At 37.4% G+C, this 22,263-nt stretch overlaps 1 protein-coding gene across 1 annotated transcript in view; it reads right to left on the bottom strand.

The window, feature by feature from the left end:
• The window catches only part of fam107b (family with sequence similarity 107 member B), a 34,810-nt gene extending 32,822 nt beyond the window's left edge, over nucleotides 1-1,988 (bottom strand). The window contains exon 1 of the mRNA XM_007250962.4: nucleotides 1,800-1,988. Coding sequence (XP_007251024.1) covers nucleotides 1,800-1,956 — 157 coding nt within the window. The 5' untranslated portion in view covers nucleotides 1,957-1,988. The remainder of the gene's footprint in view (nucleotides 1-1,799) is intronic.
• Between the last annotated feature and the right edge of the window lie 20,275 nt (nucleotides 1,989-22,263).

Below are 22,263 nucleotides of genomic sequence, written 5' to 3'. Positions count from 1 at the left end.
TGATATTAATGGGTAAGGACACGTAATTTGCTTAAAGTACAAAATGTACATGCGAATATATGGAAAAACACACGTAAACACATACAAATGGCAATAGCTTTGTCAAGCTCCAGAGACAGACAAAACATGACAAATTCCATGACTCACTGCATCTACTTCTTTTCTTAATGGTTTACTAACCTACAACCCAACCTAAGCTTCAGCTACTCATAATAAGTGTGATATAATGAGGAATATCAATTCTGACACAGGGACACTGGAGCTGATACGTTTTGTATGGGTAGCTGAACAAGCAGACAAAATGCAAAACCGTGATTTTTGACTAATAAAAAGTTCTACTGTCAAGTCAAGTCAAGTAGTTTTATTGTCAATGCTGCATATGTACAGGACATACATAGAATTGAAATTACGTTACTCTCCTTCCCAATTTTACAGCAATTTTTAGTAAAATTTTACAATTTTACTGGAAGCATTCCCCTCCAAAGCAAACCATAGAACAATACATCAACATGGTTACTGTAAATTAACAGTATTAATGACTCAAAAGTGGAAATTTTAGAGCTGGGTTTTTATTAATATTACAGTACTGTTCTACTTACAACAAACAGCAGCACTGATGAACAAATACTGATATTAGTGGGTAAGGACCAATAATGTGCTTAAAGTACAGAAGGTACCTGTAAACATATATAAAAAAAAACTGACCCCTACACACACGTAACTACATGACATGACAACGACATGACAAATTCCATGTGGTTTTGACTCATCTACTGCTTTTCTCAACGGTTTACTGACCTACAACCCAACCAAGACTTCAGCTACTCATAATAAGTGAGATATATTGAGAAATATCCATTCTGACAGTGAGACACTGGAGCTGAGAGTTTTGTATGGGTAGCTGAACAAGCAGACAAAATGCAAAACCGTGATTTTTGACTAATAAAAAGTTGGACTTGAAGCATTCTTCTCCAAACCTAACCATAGAACAATACATCAACATGGTTACTCTACATGAACAGTATTAATGTCTTAAACATGGGAATTGTCTGTTTTAAGAGCTGGGTTGATATTAATATTACAGTACTGTTCTACTCACAACAAACAGCAGCACTGATGAACAAATACTGATATTAGTGGGTAAGGACAAATATGTGCTTAAAGTACAGAATGTACCTGTAAACATATGGAAAAACTGACCACTACACACACATAAACACATACAAATGGCAAGACAAGACATGACAAATTCCATGTGGTTTTCACTCACTGCATCTACTGCTTTTCTCAACGGTTTACTGACCTACAACCCAACCTAAGCTTCAGCTACTCATAATAAGTGTGATATATTGAGGAATATCAATTCTGACAGTGAGACACTGGAGCTGATACGTTTTGTATGGGTGGCTGAACAAGCAGACAAAATGCAAAACCGTGATTTTTGACTCATAAAAAGTTGGACTTAAAGCATTCTCTTCCAAACCAAACCATGGAACAATACATCAACAGGGTTACTGTAAATTAACAGTATTAATGGCTCAAAAGTGACCATTTTAGAGCTGTGTTTTTATTGATATTACAGTACCGTTCTACTCACAAATAAACATCAGCACTGCTGAACAAAAGACTTAACATACCTATTTTTTGCCTATTAGTTAGAGGTGATGTTTGGGGATAAAAGATAAAAAAAACAGAGCCAGACCATCTCCAACAGAAAGCAACAAAGCTGATCTTGTGTGTAGGGTGAGCTCTCGATGCGCACGTCCCATTAAAACCATGAAGAAAGAGTCCAGACCTACCCCAACACCGACTCCTCCACTCCGCACACTTCTCCACTCCACACAACACGCGCGAGTTCAGCTGGAAGGGACGGGGATCTGCTGGAAACACATGGGCTCGTGTTTTGGAGCACTTTCCACGTTTAAGGTGTGTCTGCGGCGCTTCCCCAGCTCTCATGTGCACAGTTCAGTAGTAGAGAGAAACCCATAGAAAATGGAAATTAATACTAGTGGGGGAGGGGGTGGGGTCAACGTGACCCAACGCGTTGAGTCTCCGCCCACTTCTTTCATGCTTTCGTGCTTTCGCGGAGCGGGGAGACCCCCGAGATCCGCCTGGGCGTGGCACTGGATCGGGGGGGAGGAGACTGGTACGTGCACGACTCGAAACATGCCCCGCCCTCCTACGCTGCGATTGGATAGCATGCTCTAATGGACAGATTTACTACGCTACGATTGGCTACTGTTTGTACTTGTTCCTATGGAGGGGCGGGGTTATATAAATATGGGTGGAGAAATGAAATAACGATTCAAGCAGACACCAGACACAAACAAAGCACGATAGAGAGTTATCATACCCCTCTAAAAAAAAAACAAAAGAAAACATAACAAAAAAACAGTATATTACTGTTTTATTCTGTAAAATAGCTGCAGCGAAACTACTGCTTTTAATACTGTTTTTGCTATATATATTTTTTCATTTCTATATATTTTTATGCTGTAAGTGCGCATGGATGAGAATTAATCAGCTTATAACAGAGCTTTGTCTCAGCAGCAACCCCTACTCCCCACCCCCTTACTGTACCCAATAAGCTATCTAGTCAACATTCGCATGTGGGGCTCACATGTGTGGACTGTGGGCTCGTGGGTTCCATGTTGGCATGGCCTCTGAGTGGTTTGATTGAGAATTTCCCTCCAGATTGCCCGTTAAAAAAGAAAGTATACTTAAGAGCATTAAAAGTATATTCAAATTAGGTAATGAATACTGAAAGTGCATTTTCTCTTTAATATAATTGTGTATGTATTTTTAAGCATTATGATTTAAATTATCCGTTGTGTTGATAGGAAATATATGTAGTGGCATCAAATACTGCTTAAAGTGCATTTTAGTGTAGTATTTTTTTCCAGTAGCATTAAGGTGTACTACACAATATGGGCATCAATACACAAAGTAGTACATTTACAGTATACTTTAAGTGTATCAAAAATGCACATACTTAAATCTACTTAAGTTATCAGACGTAATATATATAAAAAAAAAAACTTAAAAGCACAGAGTAATGCTTTAATGTTGTTTTAAATATAGCTTAATTACAACTGAAATATATTTTAAAATAGTACATTTATTATGTATTTAAGAACATTTGAACAATTTTAATGTTAAAAGTATGTACTTTTCCATGTTAAGTATACTTTTAAAATATATAAATAAATACTTAAATGCACTTTTCTTTTACAAGGGTGGTTTCAAACACACTCACCCATTCACTTACACCTAAGAGCAATTGAGCATTAACAAAATACCAATTGTGTTTTTTGGGAGGTTGGAGTAAACTGGTGTACTGTGGGTTAACAAAAAACATCCAGCAATATAGTTGAACGATGCCATTACCTAACAGGGATGTAACAGGGATCATACTGTAGGTTTGTTTTAAATTTTACAATATTAGACAGTACAACTTACAGTACCAGTCAGAAGATTCGACAAACCTACATTTTTTTATTTAATAACGAAAATCATACAGACTATGAAGGAAGATCTAAGGAATCACTTAAATGTGAAGCATTTAGGAGGCTCTTATCTGGAATGCTGTTAACTTGTGGTTTCTAAGGTTAGTAACTCTAAAACAACAGAGGTTACTCTTGTGCTACCTTTCCTAGGGTGGTCCTGATGAGAGCTAGTTTCATCGTAACATTTTTGATGGTCTTTGATTGGGTTTTTGATGTGCAACTGCTCTTGAAGATACATTATTGACCTTTTTTCTTGACATTTCCTAAAAGTACCATTTTTTAAAGTATTTTTCATTACTTAGCTGAGTCAGTCTTGCCATAATATAGATTAGAACATTACAAGGGATACTCACTGTATACCAACTCTACCTCTTCAAAACACAACTGGATATGCATTTTATGTTTTTACAATTAGGTCAGCTTAAAGCCCCCAAATCCCCCCACGCCCCCACCAGCCATAACATCATAAACACAGTGGATGCCTGTGTATCCCCTGTGTCCTCTTTTAAAAAACAAAAACAAAATACGGTTATCTTACATTTTGTTGATATACCAACACTCAAGACAAACTGACAACCTAATGTCATAACAATGCTGGCATAGTGTTGCTGACATGTTTTCACTGCAATAAGTCTGGAAGTCATCCAGAAGTCTTTGTAAGAGTGCAGTATCATTTGAGCCTCTCTTACGAATAACCATATATCTGCAATTTCTCTCCTTTTTTCACTAGTTATTGTATGTTATTTTTATTTTAAGTGCCTTTATGAATTAATACATATAACGGTAAATACATTTTCTTTTTAATGGAATGAGTAAATGATTTCTCCTAAATGGGGAAGTAATCATTATATGGTAATTTGTTGGAAGGAAAAACACCAATTTGCACCAACATAAATTAACGCCAACCAAATTTAAGTTCCATCAGCAATGATTTACATAAACAACACATATCATTAAAATTCATGATGCTGACTGAATGTGTGTATTTAAGTAGAGTACACAGCAAATGTATTTTTACTGTGAGTGTTAGGATTCGGCACTCACTGTAATGTTAATGTAACACTGCCAAATCTGTGCACTTATTTCAGATAATTTTCTCAATTCTCCTTGCTGGAGTACATCTACCCCCCTTCCCACCATATTTGGAGCATGATGTAGCTGTACAGAACATTCCACTGCTCTGTCTCCTGTGTGCTGTAGCAGAGAACCCCTCTAAATGATATAACTACAGCGGGGGTGACTCAGAGCTGCAACAGATCTAAAGGTCACCCAGAACTGCAGCCCCAACCCAGCGGCCAGGAAACAGATGTTGGCCGCTTAGGGGGAGAGAGGAGGGGTCTGATGTTTGGAGCTGACAAGAATGAAGAAATCTCTAGAGATTCTGTCAATAATTCAGAGTCCTAATGACGGGAAATTCCTCACAAAAACCTCGACTGAGTTTCCTGTGCATATATTCAACACATCTGTGATGGGAAGGAATGACAATAAAGATGACTCTGACTATGACCGTGTTACAGTCACGACTGCACTCATCACCATAGTTCTGCTCATCAGTCCTGCAGCCTAAAAAAGTCCCCACCCTATAGGTTACAACCACCATGACAACAGCATCATTCATTCATCGCAACATAAGACAGCTTTTGTCACATCTGCAACTACAGCCCATCTGGACAAATACTCTGTCTTGCCTGTTATCGTACAAACTATCTCTGCTAATGAAACTGTGGTTTCTCACTTTGCAAATCATTAGGTTTTAGATACAGTAAGTACCTCAAGTTTGTTGGACCGTAAACAGGAAATCTAAAACCATGGTAACGCACCTTCCTGTTTTAAAGTACTGTCAGGGTACAGTGTTTCTTCAGTACTGAAATAATGGAAAAAAAACAGAGACGCACTAGGTCAACAACACCAAGAACCACATGAAACACCAAGAACAACAACAAACACCACCATCAACTAACACCAATAAACAGGGGCATAACAGCAAATTCTGGGCCCAGTACACTCTGAATGTCAGTGGGCCCCTATCCATGCCAGTACACAACGAACGTGAGCAAAAAAAAAAAAGGAAAAATTGTCATGGGACCCTCTCCTTACTTTCCCCCCACTACCGTGCCCATGCCAATAAATTGTTATATTTGAACCTTTTGTAACTTTGTGTATTATACATACCTGTGTATCTATCTATCTATCTATCTATCTATCTATCTATCTATCTATCTATCTATCTATCTATGTATCTGTCTGTCTGTCTGTCTGTCTGTCTGTCTGTCTGTCTATCTATCTATCTATCTATCTATCTATCTATCTATCTATCTATCTATCTAAAGACTCAGCAAACTCCAGCACCACAGATTAAACCAGCATTGTCTTAATCAGTACCACCCCTCTTTCTGTTGTTGGAGTTATTTGGGTTTTTGTGTCTACTTATATGGTTTAATTGTGGCAGTTCCACTGGTGAAGCAATTTTCACCCTCCTGGTGTTAGTATGGAGGGTGCATAGTGGTCTCCATCAGAGGGCCACCATATTAAGAGAGAACTACTAACTGTTGGCTGTCTTTTCTAGCCCCATCATACACCAACAGCATCATTTATGCATTTACAGCATTGATCACCAATTACTGTAGCATCAATAGCATAAACATATTTAAAAAAAACAAACCAATACCAACAAAACACAATTCTTATTAAAATACTACCATTAAAGTACTACCGTCAAACATCAGTAGGCTCAGTTATCATTAACAAACATTACAACAGCATCAAACACCAATGCCATCAAAAAACAATACCAATTAAATACAACATCAATTAATACTCACACCATTAAGCACCAATAAACAGAATGCCTGGTTCACACTACACAACTGGTTTTGTTGTAATTGCAAGCCTTTAAGTTGTTGTAGATTTCATGCTACATGCATGAATCTACAAAACCAGTCTGCAAACGGAAAAACGTGCAAAAATCATAGTGTGAACTAGGCATTAAAAAAACACACAGCAACACCAACAAACAATCAAAAACATGACCAAAATCCTTGTTTACTTTGTTCTAAATTGTTCCCCTTCCCTTGCCTAGTGTAGAATATTTGATCTGCTACAGTCTTTTTACTCTGTAACTGAAAACAAAAACAGTGTGCTACTCACTTATCCTTTTTTCTTTATTTTCTCTGCAGCTCAGTTCATGTAATGATGTTACCACAGTTTTTTAATAACATCTTTACAGATATCATAAACACACAGTCTGTTATAAATAACTGGACATAAAAATGCATATTTCCTCATTGTGACCTACTTCTGTGAGGCTCGGGACCCACTTCAGCAATGAGATTAAATCTTACTGGAAAACAGACCCACCCATTGCACATAGCTCTTCTGGGAGGTCAACAGCATCTGTGAAGACTCCTAAAAAAACACACAGACAAAACACAATTCCAAAGGGAGAAATTCCTAATCCACAGCTGGCTACAATGTATTTTCTGAAGGAAAAAGAAGAGTGAAGATTTCTTCTCCTTCAGTATAAATTGATGTAAATGCTGCAGCATGTAGTTAGGCTTTCATAAAGGCTCTCTTCTGCTCTCACACCACAGTGACATCAAAGGTATCATTATACTTGTAGTTTTACAATAAATCTAATGGCAGTTTGGTTCTGCTGAAAAGACAATAAACCTAATAATAAATCTTACAGTCATGCTAATATTAACCACATAAACACACTAACAGTTCTTTGGAAGTTGGAGGGGGAGGGGGACACTGAAGAATCAATATTGCACACATGACTGTTGCTTGCATAGCCCAGAGCAGGAGTTTTCCACCACCCTGCTGAGACCAGTACCCAGTGAGTATATCTGAACTATAACACTGATGCTGTCTTACACATCTGATCCACCAGGCACTGGATTTTAATTCGATTTTAAAATCAACTCTAATATTGGACAAACATTGAATATGAGTTGAAACTGAAAATTGTTTTCAGTTTTCAATATCGTTTACATATTGCACTGTCAAAAACATTTGGCTCCGGTTCGAATCCCATTCATGCAGCTTGCCATCAGCTACCAGAGCCCTGAGAGAGCACAATTGGCTTTGCACTCTCTGGGTGGGTAGATAGCACTCTTTCCACATATCACTCCAAAGGGTGATGTCGCTCAGCAAAAGGCATCTGCATCAGCAGCAGTTCTAAAAGAGGTTATGGCTGACTTCACATGGATCGAAGGGGGCATGTGCTAGACTTTACCATCATAAACATCAGGCTTAAAAATTCAATAGACAATAATTTTTTGATGAAAGACTTTCAAAATTAATTTCCTACACTATATAAGGAATAAATGTTGATGGAACATTACATATCTGTCAACAAAGATCAAGCCTTAAAGTTTGATAAACATTGACTTTTGTTTTGAAATTACACATCTGTGAAAAAACATCAAGCTTAATTTAGACAGATGTTGAAATTTAGTTGGAAATTACATCCTTATCAAATACAAGCCATCCGTCAAGCTCCAATATTTAATAAACACTGAGCTTATGCATCTGTTTTCAACCATTAAGCAGCAACATTTAAAAGACGTAAAATTTTGAAAAGTTATGTATCTGTTGAAAACCCTCAAGCTCTAATTTAAGATGGTTGGATGGAAATAACCTACAGTATCTGTTAAAACCATTCACCTCCAACTCAAGATACACATATTTTTTGTTGAAAATCAGAAAATATTAGATAGTCTTTGATTTCGGTTGGGAAAAAAATCAGGCTTCATTCAATGGGCATTGAAATGATTACGATATTGGTTGGAAATCAAATATCTATCAAAAAATCAAGTCCAACATTCTAAAAAGATTTTGGTAAATTTTGGTTGAAAATGACATGTGACTGCATGGTTTAAAATAACTATATATCAACATCTTCATAAATCATAACACAAAAATATCACAAAATATCACATAACGTAGATGTTAATTTGATTACCTTATCTCATCTAAAGTTTAGTATTTAATGTCAATATGATGTTCGGCAGTGAATGTTTGGTAGATGTTGAATGTTGCTGAGTACACAACACAACTGAAAACCAATTAAATATTTATGTCAACTATTACGTCACTGTACTATATCAAATCGATGTGCCTTAGCATTACGCATTGTCCTAATGCGGAATTTGGTCACAAAACATCACAACCTACATTCAACCAGTTCAACAACATCTATCAATGTTGGCGGCCAGCAGATTTACATGCATAAATAAAGAATGTATTAATATGCTAATTTAAATCTATTATTTAAATAGAGGCGTAAACTGCATTGGTGTCCAGAGACTGACCATCTTCTTTCATCTCAAATAATCAATAACTAATCAATACTCATTTCGTTTCTGATCAGAAACAGCCTCAAAAACAACACGTTCAGTGTGTTCTTGCTGGTGAAGGATGAATAAGCTCATAGGCAGCTGAACTGTGAGGAGGAGAGGAGGGCAGAGCAGGGCAGCTCCACTCGGACACTCCTAATCTAATAGCTCATACTGAGTCAGCCAGAAGGACGGGTGGCAGCAGCAGTGCATTGAGTGCAGTGAATGACCTCACTGTGTCCTCTGCCTGTGACGTCATCAGCCTCGTGTTAATAACGCTGTCACATCTCCAGAAAACAGACGAGCACTGTTGCTCTGATGAGGACTCCACTCTTGTTGAAAGTGAGAGCATGTGGATAATGGTTCTTATCTCCATGATACTCAGAGCAGGGGATTGTGTCTGTGGCATGAGACTGCTACTTTGGATTTATCATTAATATATACACTATATTGACAGAAGTCTTGGGACACATGGTCATTTATGGATTCTTATGAAATTAATGGTATGAAGTATAAGAGTTTATCCTGCTTATGTTAGAGTAACTGTATGTACTTAGCATGGAATGCATACTATATTACTAGGAAAGACCTACTGGATTAGCAGAGAAGGCTTACTAGATTTGGTAGCATTCACTGACAAGAGCATTAATGAGGTCAGGATATTGGACCTCATGCCACTTCAGCTCTAAAGTATTAAATGTGGCACTATTGTTCTAGAGAACACAGTTCCACTGCTCAACAGCTCAATGCTTTATAGAGTTTTTGTTACCTGCCCCAGAGAGACTTTTGTATGTGTGTGTCAGCAATATGTTTAAAATAAAGTAGCTGAATATGTTCATTAGAAGCGATTTCACAAACATTTGGATGTATGTACGACATATGGTCTTAGGTAAAAACGACACTGTTTTAAAATAGAGAATTAGTAAGCACAGTAATCAATTATAAAACATGATATTTTTAGCAAATACTACTACACAGTCTTTCATAATATAAAAAACAAACACACAAATAATTAATGAGATGATTTGACATTTAGGATTTGTTGTTTTTTTGAAACCCGTGCAATACCGATAAACCCCCAAAGCATGATAGATCCACCCCCATGTTTCACAGATGACCAGGTGATCTTTACATGAAACGAGTTTGACTTTAGTTCAAAGGCTGTTCTGTATACATCAATTGTTAAGTTTTCTGATCAGTTCACTCATACGTGATGATTAAAATGGCATGCCATCATGGTACAGCAGTGTACAAATTGTCATATTTTTGCTCAAAGAGTGGCATATAATTATCCCAAAGCAGCGTGTAAAACTGGTGGAGGAGAACATGTGAAGATGAAAATTGTAATTAAAAAATTGGGTTATTCCACCAAATATCTATTTCTTAACTTTTTTTATTCTGCAAATAAATGCTCTAAAAGACAATATTTTTTATTTGGAATTTGGGAGAAATGTTGTTTGTGGTTTATAGAATAAAACAACAATATTCATTTTACTCAAACATACAACTATAAAAAGCTAAATCAGAAAAACTGATTTAGAAACTGAAGTGGTCTCTTAATTGTTAATTGTATGTTAATTGTATTCTATTCTGTAAAAATATGCAAACATGACAATTATTTTCATATCTATAATAGTCAAAACAAGTTTCGAAATGCCAGAGAAAGCTTGGAATTTGATTTAGCTGGCAGTTTGTAATTACAACATGTGGCATGCCTTAAAACTAACTTGCTAATAATGATACAGAATTTATTACTGTTGTTGTGAAAGATAATGTACCTAATCATTAATCAGATACCTAAACCAATGATGCAATACTGTACACACTTGACATAATATCGAAATACTTTGTGGTATGTCCCTATCTTGTCTTATCTGATCCAAGTCTTTTCTTCAAGCTTTAGTACCTATTTGGCCCTGGTACAAAAGGTGAGATCAGGTCACACACACACACCCTATACACTCACACATTAAATTATTTTCTAATTCTAATCAAAACACCAGCAGTTACAAATACAGTATGTATTACAAAAAAAAACTTTAAACCGACATCTGCTCAGCATTCCTTCAGCTCAGCCTCTTTTACTTAAAACAATGAACATGTCTGGACACTGAGCTGTACTGTAATAAATGAGAGCATATGACGCAGCTCTTTACGGTGAACAGAACTGTATTTACAGTGAATGGATGGGTCCATAGGCTTAAAGACAGCACTCAGTCTTAAATCATCCCCTGCACCAGGCTGTATCTGTCACTCACACTGGCTCTATTGTGAAATACACACGCACACACACAAGTCCCTGCTCAGCTCGAGCCCAGCACTTAGGCTAATGGAGCTAAGTGAAATTAATGGATAGAGTGATGCGGAGAAGAGGAGCTGCAGAGGTGATGTAATAAGACTTCTTTACTCCCACAATGTAAATACCAATCAATCAGACCCCAGCCCTGATCTGATCGCACAGCAGGAGCCTGCAGCCATGTTAAGCACTCACGACCCGAAGGGCTTAACATGTATTGATCTGAAACACACACACTTGTTACAGGAGCGGATGCTCTGCACACTCATGCATGCACACACACACACACACACACACACAAACACACATTATACAACTCTGCAGACACACACAGGTGTTCACATCTACTTCATGTGGACTTTAAAAATACTGTGGTACATTTTCATACAGTATCTGTGGAAACTCTCTAATACAGACAGACAGACAGACAGATAAATAGATGAAGATATGTAAACAGATTAAAGACAGACAGACAAACAACAACAGACATATAAACAAAGACGGACAGATTAAATAAAATAAATAGTAATATATAAACATACTAAACTTAAACACACACACACAAAGTATGTTAGTGTGGCTCTGTTTCTGTGGGGCTGGGTATTATTAAGTAAACACACAGTTTGTGCATCACACGTGACGCAGTGGAGCACACTGACATTCAGAGAACAATAGAGAGCAGGGTGACCAACTGACCAAATGACTATTAATATGCTGAATCAGTAAGGATTTTAGTTCCCAACAGGAAACACCTCACACACACACAAACGTGCACACAAGTGCATGCTCCCTCAAAACAAGAGAGCAGATTTAATAAAGAAGGCCATTTAACGGAAAGCTGCAGTGTTTCAGGTCTGGTTGAAGGAACAGTAGCTGGATCAGTTTCTGCTGCTCTTAGCTTTAACACAGGAGAAGCATTCTGCAGTAATAATCCTTTAAAAAGCAGCGGCAGGACGTCCACTTAATGCCACTGAATGAAGTAGGATTAGACGGGAGAGCTGGACTCTGATTGGCCGCAGTGGCTGGAGAAGGAGCCCATCATATGGCAGGGTCTGCTGGGTATCTATGGGAGTGGCTTTGGAGCGTAATCAGATCATCTATTACACCAATAAGTCCCACAAACCCACTGCATTCAGAAGCTCTGCTCTGTCTCTGTCTATGTTACAAAATGAATGAACAAAGATGCAGATATAGACCTCAGTGTTCTTCAGGCAGTTATCAGTACAGAATCATTTTAGCATGTGATGAGAAACCCTTTTAAATTAATTCACTAATTCTTGTAGTTGTACTGCAAATAGAACAGGACTCTGTAGAGCAGGTAATGCAAGAGACTATCGGCAGGGCCGCCGCTCTGCATACGCAGACAACGCAGCCAGCGTTAGGCCTCAACCATTTTGCAGTTGCAGGGAGCCAAATTGACTGAGAATGAAATGTGTTGAAATTATGACATTATTAAATTTAAAACCCAATGTGAATTATTTGATACGCTCATCTTTTTTGTCTTTAAACATTGCATGGGGCACCTACTCTACTACTTAAAAGCGGCACGTTATTATTTTTGTGCATAATATAATGCCCCCACCCCTATTGCCTGAAATGGCACGGCTCGGTTTGCTCTGTTGGTTGTTGCCAGATGTGACATTTTCCAGTCAAATAAATAATCAAAAAATGCATGGAGGCGCTAAATCTTGCGCATGTTTAACCATTTTTAAAGTGTATGTGGCCATTCTATACAAAAACTTGTCCAGTGCAATATTTGTGTAAGTTAAAAACTTAAAATAAAATAAACAAATAGGATGAAAAATCGTAACTTATCTGGCAACCTTAGTCCTAACTAAAGTAGCAACGCTACTTGAGTTTGGCAGGAGACAAGTTCACCGCGCGAAGTTGCTACTAAATGGTAATTCAACTATGAAGCGACGGTTTGAGTCTGGAGCTGAGAAGAAGAAAAAGAAGCAGAAAGATGAGGCCCATGCATCCCTTTCTGGTGAGTAACTTCGATGATAAAGGTTTAAATAGTTTTGATTACTTCATGTTCAGTGGTGTTGCCTGAGCTAGTTACGTTGGCTTTGCTGATTTGGTAGCTTTAAACGCTTAACTAGAAACTAATCTGGGTATTGCAAGGCACGTGGCACGTTTGCAAATAGTAGTAGTGTAGTTTGAAGATTTTTAGTGACTTTAATAAAAAATTAATAAACAGAGTAGCCTACCTATTGACTAATGCCGTCAGTGCACTATCCAAATGGTCTGTATGACAGCAGGATCAGACAGCTCTATAGATTTTGACAGGCTGATATAAATACACCACGAATATAAACGATAATTTCATAACCTTTAAGGCTGGCTTGTGTAAATGACGTGTCCACTGCTTAAAATAGACATGCATCGTTTCATTTATTATTTATACATTATAAATAGTACTCTTGTGCTGTTCTTCACTGTTATTGGCCTTACTTATAACGTTGTAAATATTCACAGTTACATGTGTAATTTTAATAAATAGTAAAATTTTGCGTAAACCTTTTGTGTTTGTGTGTGTTTGTGTTTTTTTTTTTTTTTTTTTGGGGGGGGGGGGGGGGCCTCCCTGACCAGTTATGCTTAGGGCCTCCAAAACCTTAGCAGCGGCCCTGACTATCGGCAGAATCCTAATGCCTAGGCATTGAAAAAAGTGGTATAAAGCGCTCAAACTTTTGAACTATGAGCTATGCTCTCTGGAATGATAGTGCTCCATGGAAGTTGAGTTGAGGAATTGAGGATGAAGTGGGGTGGGGATGATCCAACATCCTGATCTCACTAACAGTCACTAACAGCTAAATGCAAACAAATTCTCACTGCAGAATCTAGTAAAAAGACTTTGCTGGAGAGCAGTTACACCAACGAAAGCAAGATAAACAATTGATACAGTGGTATACAGTCCTACATATAGAGAATAAGAAGAAACAAAAGACAAAAATATTAGACTTCACAATTTTTTACTCACTGAAATTTATCAAATCTTAATTATCTGTGTGATACATTATTTTAGTATTTGGTATTACGCCCTTCTGTTGCAAAAACTCAAACTAAATATTTTCCTTCTATTTTATAATTCAAAATTCCCTGATTTGGTTCTCCTTATCTACTTTCTGTGTGTGTCAAATTAATACAGAGATATAGAAGCCTTACCACTAGTGCGGTTGAATAGAAGTAAATTTCTGCAGTCTTTACATTCATTTCATATAAAACCATGTAATTTGATACTCTCTTCCTTTCCAACTGTGGTTCTCATGTCCACGTTTCCTCAAAGGTCTTGAGAAAAAAATCTTAAAGTTCTCACTTTTGTTCAGTCTTACCAGCTACCTGATTTGGTAGCTGTGTCAGATTTTCCTCATATTGTCATCCTGGAATAAAAGAAAGAAAACGAGCTAAATAAACAGTTGTCATGACATGCCTAGAAAATGTTGTGACAACCTAAAGTCACCAAAAATCCCTCACTTAACATAGTTGTTTTGTCAACTTGACATAACATGATGCCCCGTGTAATAAGGGTTTATAAATGTGTATGTAGGGTTACGCCTGTTGTCATGGAGTGCTTATGTACTGTAGGTATTATGCAGAATGATTAACAGTTCCTTATAGTAAAGTGTTACAGAGAATTGTAAAGAGTTCACAAACTTTTAGTCACCACAGTTCCAATATTTGTGTGCATGAACTGTACATAGAGACAGAACGAGAGACAGATAGGGAAATAGAGAGAGAGCGGTACTGTATGTCCCTGACTTGACCCGGCTTTAATGAGAGAGAGAAAGAGAGAAATAAAAGGCAGAGTTTGGTCTGTTTATCAGAGCTGCAATTAGACATGCTCCATCCAGCATTACAGCATTACACTGGAGATACATAACCCACTGTCTGACTGCATGTCATTACATTTTCCACTAAAACTGAACCACTGCTGTCCTTTTCCATACTGTGTGAGTGTGTGTGCGTGTGTGGCTTCCTCTCTGGTCCTCTGTGAACAGCACAGGGAGGAAGAGGAGGAGAGGAAACCTGCACTTTTTTGTGATAATGGTTCATCCTCTGTCCATGGAATTTCATCATATGTGTGTGTGCGTGTGTGTTGTGTAGATGAGTGAGTGCTTATCTGTACCTGATAAAGGTCCATCCTCTGTCTCTATATAATCTGTGTAGTCTGACTGGACTTCCTGCAGTGGACACTCCTGTTCCTGACACAGCGTGAAGAAACAAAAACACATCTTTCAATCTGCTTGGCACACATATGCACACACACTTGACCTGATTCAAACATGTTCACTATTATTAGCACAGCACCTTTATACCTATACATTAATATGGTCATCTTTTCAGCCAATCATGGGGCAGCAATCAGCAGCTTCATTAAATTAATACATCAACCATTAGAATGTAAAAAATAAACCTCATCTGGTTGTGGTGTGATTGTTGGTGTTAGAAAGAAAGTATGAGTATTTCTAGAATTGCTGATCTCCTGTGGTTTTCAGCACAACATTCTCTAAAGATACTTAGAATTTGAAGATAAAGAAAACGCATCTGTCACTCAGATATGAAGACAGAAGACAGGACAAGAAGACAACTATATTTCTTTAACTATATTTCTGTTGGGCACAGATGGAATTTGGCCTTCGCCAAGCTTGCCAAGCCCAGGTGTTGAACCGTGACATTAATCACACAATGGTCTAACTGCTAAGCCACCGTAAACTGAAAATTATTATTATTATTATTTTTTTTTGCTATGACTGACATCAGTTAACTCTTGTTAAAATAAATACAGTTTATTCAACACTGCATCCCATTTCTCTACTGGGAAGGGCACACTTTGAGAAGGTACTTCATAATGGCACCCTTTACTACTGAAAGGGCAGAAGGGCACCCATAGGGCCCGCCAGTGCAACCTGCACAGTCTGGTAGGAGGTGCAAAGCTGAAGGGGGATGATTTCTTGGCACACTTTGGGTCCATTAATACCAGTCAATCATTGCAACCTGTTTGAGTATTGTTGCTGACCATGCATAATCCTTCATGGTAAATACAGTATTACACATCTTCTAATTAAGGGAGGGATAAGATGTCACTTTGGTGTTATGTTGTGTAGTTTTCTTACATTAATATAATGTCAAATATATATTTTTTTACTAAAACATAGGTCTAAACGCCAATAAACACCAATAAAGGCATAATTACTGGTATTTGTTTATTTAGAAGGTGCCATATTCTCTTCAGTAACACAGATGTTGTGAATTACCGTAGAGTATTGTCTTATTTTTTGCGTATTGTCTAATTTTTTTCCTTCCAATCACTGGATCTGAAACCAATAGAACAGCTTTGGGATGTGGGATGGAACAGGAGATCCTGAGAAAATGGCAGGAATTGTGTGATGCAAAAATGTCAACATGGATCAGACACTCAAAAGAAAGTTTCCGACATCTTGTGGAATCCATTCCATTAAGAATAGCGGCTGTTTTAACTTCTATTACAGTTTCCCCCAGTCGCTTTGGTGCATTTCTCAGATTAGAATTGAGGTTCTTAAAACTAATTTGCCCAACCTTCTTATTATTTAGTCACTAAAGAATATTTTAGAAGGCATTTTTCATTAACTGAATAACTGTGCAAATTATTTTGTACAGCTTTTTCCTGTTTCCTATTTACATCAGTTTGATAATGTATTATACTGAGCTATAATGGTCTTTAAAGATCCCTCATAGCTGAGATGGGCAATATGGCCCAAAAGTATACATTTTACAAATACGTCAGGGTATTTTTGTGATAATGATTTCATAGCCCATCAAAAAAACTGTGTTTTGGACTTGGCCCAGAGTGCATGCTGGTTTATTGAACAACACCATGCTCCTGAGATTGATACATTCTTTTACCAATGTTTATAGAAGCTGTCTGCATGAGTTCTACAGTGTTCTTTCCAATCACTGGATCTGAAACCAATAGAAAAGCTGGGATCTGGGATGGAACAGGAGATCCTGAAAATCTGTGTGATGCAATAATGTCAACATGGATCAGACTCTCAAATAAATGTTTGCAACATCTTGTGGAATCCATCACATTAAGAATGGCGGCTGGCAATTTGTCATACCACATATGTCTAGGTGCTTGGTTTTATAAGTGATTGGAACCCAAGTTCAATGATTTGGATGGATGAGCTAAAACTTTCAGCAATATAGTGTAGTTCTTACCTCAAAATCAACTACAGACCAGCACAGGTCTTCACCTCCTGGTCTCTTGACAAGTAATTTTTTATTATAATATATATTTAATTAAATAAATCTTTCCGGCTGTCTATTAAAATAGGCTATGGCTAATACGGGTATTTTTCTGTCCATTTCCACTTCTCCAGTGGGAAACTTTATATTGAAATGTTTTTTCTCTGCAAAATATTTCCATCAGTGAGCCTAGTCTTTTATACGGTAATGTGACCCTTTTCACCAAACATGCTGTAATGCTGACACACTCACTGCTGTAAAAGCCATCGGGCCAAGTAACAGCTCCTCTGAGACAAGAGCTGTTGGAGTGAGAGTGAAAACTCGCTCCTCCTTCTGAAAGTCAGACTTTTTCCAGAATTACAAATAACATGATAATCATAATGAAATTATAGCTTTTAGTGTGAAAGTTATGGAAGGAAACATACATGCATGAGAGAGAGACCAAAAAAAGAATAACTAAAAACTATCAAAGAAATACAGGTCTTAAATGGTCAGGCCAACTAAGCTTACTGAATAGAATATACATTAATGAGACTACTCTAAACCCTTCACACATTTTAAGCCCAGTTACACACATGCTTATAGTGTGACACGTGTGTAAGCAATTACAGCGCTGGTTATAATGCTGGATAGTTTCTCTTGTCTCCAGTTGGTCTTAAATATTGTTGACATTAGTAATATTCTCTTTTCAACATTCACAAACATTATTTTCATTTGTGGGATTTGTTCACTTGAGATTCATCATTATAAAAGAATAACTGTGAAGCATTATGTAGTTTAAAAACACGTAATTAATCTGAGGTAGATTTTCAATGTAGATTTTTCTCAAAAACAGACCTAAAGACATTTTTGGAACGATATTGGTGAACGAGGCTGTGTTAACTCATTCTTTGGAAGACCTCATTTGCCCTGCATTCTCCATGATATGAATTTGGGTCCCTCTAGTGGGGGTTATGGTCAATGACCTTGTGGACTGTGGTTCACAAGTCCATACCAATTGTGATGGAGTAAAAAGGTTGTTTCAGGATTCAGAATTCAGGATTGCTGATGTATTCTCTGGGCTAATGCACATTTGAAATGAACTGAGGCAAAGTGCAGTTATTTCTGGATTGTGTTGACATATGGCTTATTTTTTGCATGATACAGCTTTAAATTTTGTTTGTGGATTGCATGGTAAACTCTACTGGCATGAAAGTAAACATAATAGAAGTTATCCCAGTAAAAAAAAAAACCTTTACCCTGGCATGGAAGTAACCCCAGTGGAAGTAACCCCAATTAAACTAACTCTACTGGCAAGAAAGTAACCTTGATGAATGTAATACCAGTTGAAGTAACTCTACTGACATGGAAGTAACCCCAATTAAACTAACTCTACTGGCAAGAAAGTAACCTTGATGAATGTAATACCAGTTGAAGTAACTCTACTGACATGGAAGTAACCCCAATTAAAGTAACTCTACAGGCAAGCAAGTAACCTTAATAAATGTATGGTAATCCCAGTGGAAGTAACTCTACTGACATGGAAGTAACCTCAATGAAAGTATCTCTACTGGCATGAAAGTAACCCAAGGTGGAGGTAACCCTACTAATGTAACCCAAACCTAAGCCCTAACCCCATAGTTTTCTGCACTTACTTTTGTTGGTCTGATAATGGACGGCCGTGGTATATGTGGATATTTCTTGTCCACAACCGGACTTTCCTCCTGAACAGTGTCATCTTCAGAGAAGCCTTCAGAACTCGGAGAAGAGTGTAGGATGTGCTTATCATCTGGGACTGTCTCTGTGGCGTGGGGTCCATTAGTTTTGGTGTGAATTGAAACACAGCTGAACACAGGCTGGTCCTGTGGCTCTGCTGGCTTTGCTGCTCCCGGCTGGGTGAAAATAGCCTGGTTGTTGGTGGGGGTGATGGTGGCATCGGGCTGGGTTCTGCAGGGCTCCAGAGAGCCAACGTGGAGAGCAGGGTTAGCAGAAACATCTGTAACATCTGCAGGAGCACCAAAGCACTGCTGGAGTGAGGAGCATGGAAGCCCATGCATCACCGTACCAAAACACAACACACCCTAGACACAGAAAACTCTCAGTAGTAGCAGATCCATGAGTGATTCCAATGAAATAATGACGGAGACTGGAGAAAAAGATGATCCTTAGGAATGCATTGGTGAAGACCAGCTCCAGATCCAAACCAAAATGGATAAAAAGAACATCACAGCTGCGTCAAGAAACCAGTTTAAAACCAGATTCAGTTGCAAACAGGGATTTGGTTTAAATCTAATTCTTGGAAATGTCAAATCCAAAGGCACAAAGTTAGGGGAAGTGCACATATCACACTGTCTTGGTTTCATTAATTTAAAAAGTCATTCCTATATCTTCTCATATCCAGTTCGATTCCAAGACCACCAGTTGGATCTTTGTGTCGAAACAGCCTTAGACTACATCCAGACGTATCTTAAAACATCAGATGTGGTTCAAACTGCTTCCTAGCCTTAAATCTTTCTTTCTCATCTCCATGATCCGCTGTTCACTGGTCCCGTCAAGGGTGCTGTGAAGCAACTAGAGAGCCGTATGCATGTGGGGGTGTCCAGAGTGTCCAGTTACTCCAGCAGGTACTCCCCCTGCCAAGGCTGGGCTGCATTGTCCCGGCAGAGCTCCAGTCCACTGAGTCTGGAGTTGATCAGGTATCTGGTTCCCAGGCCACAGTAAGCGATAGCCCCCATGCAAAGCCTAATCATGCCAGGGAATACGACCGTGGCAAGGTGTTTTGGGAGTCGTTGCGGGGCCCACCATTAAGACAAAAGCTGTACGCTAAAAAAAAAGGCTTTTGAAAGGTCTGAGGTTACTGAGGTGAGATATTGTAAAATATTCATACTGCCTGTAGATACAGGCAGAGTAAAGAATAGCTTTTACCTTTCTACTGTTTTATGGTTGATGATTTTAATGATTCTGGACGAGCTTGGTCATTTTGTCATAAACCTTATGAATAATGTATTTTATACAGTTTTCAGTACAGGAGTCAATTATAAATTGTAATGATTATGAACATATACTATTAAAATCATGACAAATAAAGGCTAGATAAAACAGATCAAAAAAATATATATATATATTTTCTTTTTGAGTGCTGAATGATGCCACTGTCAGCACTCACTCATTATATTACACAATGTACAAATTGGACAGTAGAGAGCTATTAAAACATTGATGAAGTCTTTTGTTTAAGGATGTAAACAGGACTTGAGTTTCCACTACTGCCAGAGTGCACAGAGTCCCCATATGTGCTCAGCAGAAACATGAGCTCAGGGGTGTAAATGTTTCATACTTTTGGATCTTGGATGTGTGAAGCACTAACTTGGATTATTTTGGGATGTATAACTTTATTGCATTTTTCCGTTCACCATATAAAAAAAAAAAAAAAAAAGTTTTTTTTGATCATATAAATACATACAAAAATATATTATATTATTTTGTAAGGTAGACACTCTGAGTGTACATACATGGGGTATTATAACAAAGAAAATACATCATAACACTAATAATAATTATAGTAAGAAAACAGTTAAACAACAATGAAATAAATAATCAATAAACGAAAAAAAAGGTTGTTATAAGAGCTTCCTATAATATGATTAATAATATCTGACCTATTATCAACATGTTTCTGATGCCCCCCTGGAATCTACCATTTATGAATGGCAAAAGACAGAGTATTGGAAATTCAAGTATGAAATAAAGAAAGAGTGGGATTAAAGTAACAGAGCAGCAAGCAGATTTTGTAAAGCAGTAATATTCCTTAATTGTTTGGGGGAAAATATTTTATTTATTGAATGTAATTGCTCTCTACATTTTGATAGTATATAGTATAAAAATACAGAATCTCAGCAATTTATTTACATTAATCTACATTTAAAATGTTTTTCCACATGATTTGTGCAATTATACATTTTCACCAAAGAGGTCTTTAAATCCCTAAATGTGACAGGCTGTTGTTATAAACTAAACTGGAGGATGTGGCTCTAATATCAACATCACCTGCATCTGATAAATCAATTAATAATAAATAAAGTTACTCTAGACCAGAGCTTAGCCAAAGCAGGGCAGTCCTAAAACATGTGCAATGTTGTACCAACCAGCATATATGACAATTTGGGCTATCAACACCTTTCATTTGATAATGCTTCAAAGAAGTAGTATAAGCTCTGTCAATAAGCTTACACTTATATACACTTACGCTTACACTATATACTTTTAATATTTATACTTTAATATTATTGTATTATTTATTGTTTCTAGTTAGCAGCATACTGAAATGTAAAACTATTTTTTTAAGTAAATGTGATTTTAAAACCATCTGGTACATATTACATGTTTAAAAGTATTCAGACACCCCTCCCAATTGGTGAATACAGTTTCCCGGTTCTTCACAGAAAAGCGTTTCCAAAATAAAATGTAAAATTCAAAATGAAAAACACATAACCCTGGGTTTGCTGTGCCCAACTCCAGGTTTAAAGGGTAGCAAAGGTAAAAAGCTCCCCAGCATGGAGCTGTGGAGCAGTGAAACTGCGTTCTTTGAGAATCAGGCTGTAAATCAGTGGAACTGCATTGTCTATGCTTTTATTTATCAAAGCCAGTTTATCTTATGTTATTTTTAGGAAGGTGGAAGAAAACTGGGAAACTCAGAAAAAAACAGCTAGTTAACAATTGTGGTTAGAAGAGTGTTTTCTGACAGTCTTTGTTACAGTTAATATTAGAATATATTAGAATGTACAATCAGTCAGGTTTTTTGTGGCTGTTCTGAGAGTGTTTCTATTTAACAATTTTAATGTTCTGGTAATGTTGCTGCAACATCACTTGTGTAAGTATTTTAAATTGTTAGTTTTGTTAATATTCATCTAGCTGGGAA

This window comes from Astyanax mexicanus, chromosome 9 (assembly GCF_023375975.1).
Source record: "Astyanax mexicanus isolate ESR-SI-001 chromosome 9, AstMex3_surface, whole genome shotgun sequence".
NCBI lineage: Eukaryota > Metazoa > Chordata > Actinopteri > Characiformes > Acestrorhamphidae > Astyanax > Astyanax mexicanus.
The sequence above is the reverse complement of the archived record's forward strand: the minus strand, read 5'-3'. Positions and strand labels throughout refer to the sequence as shown.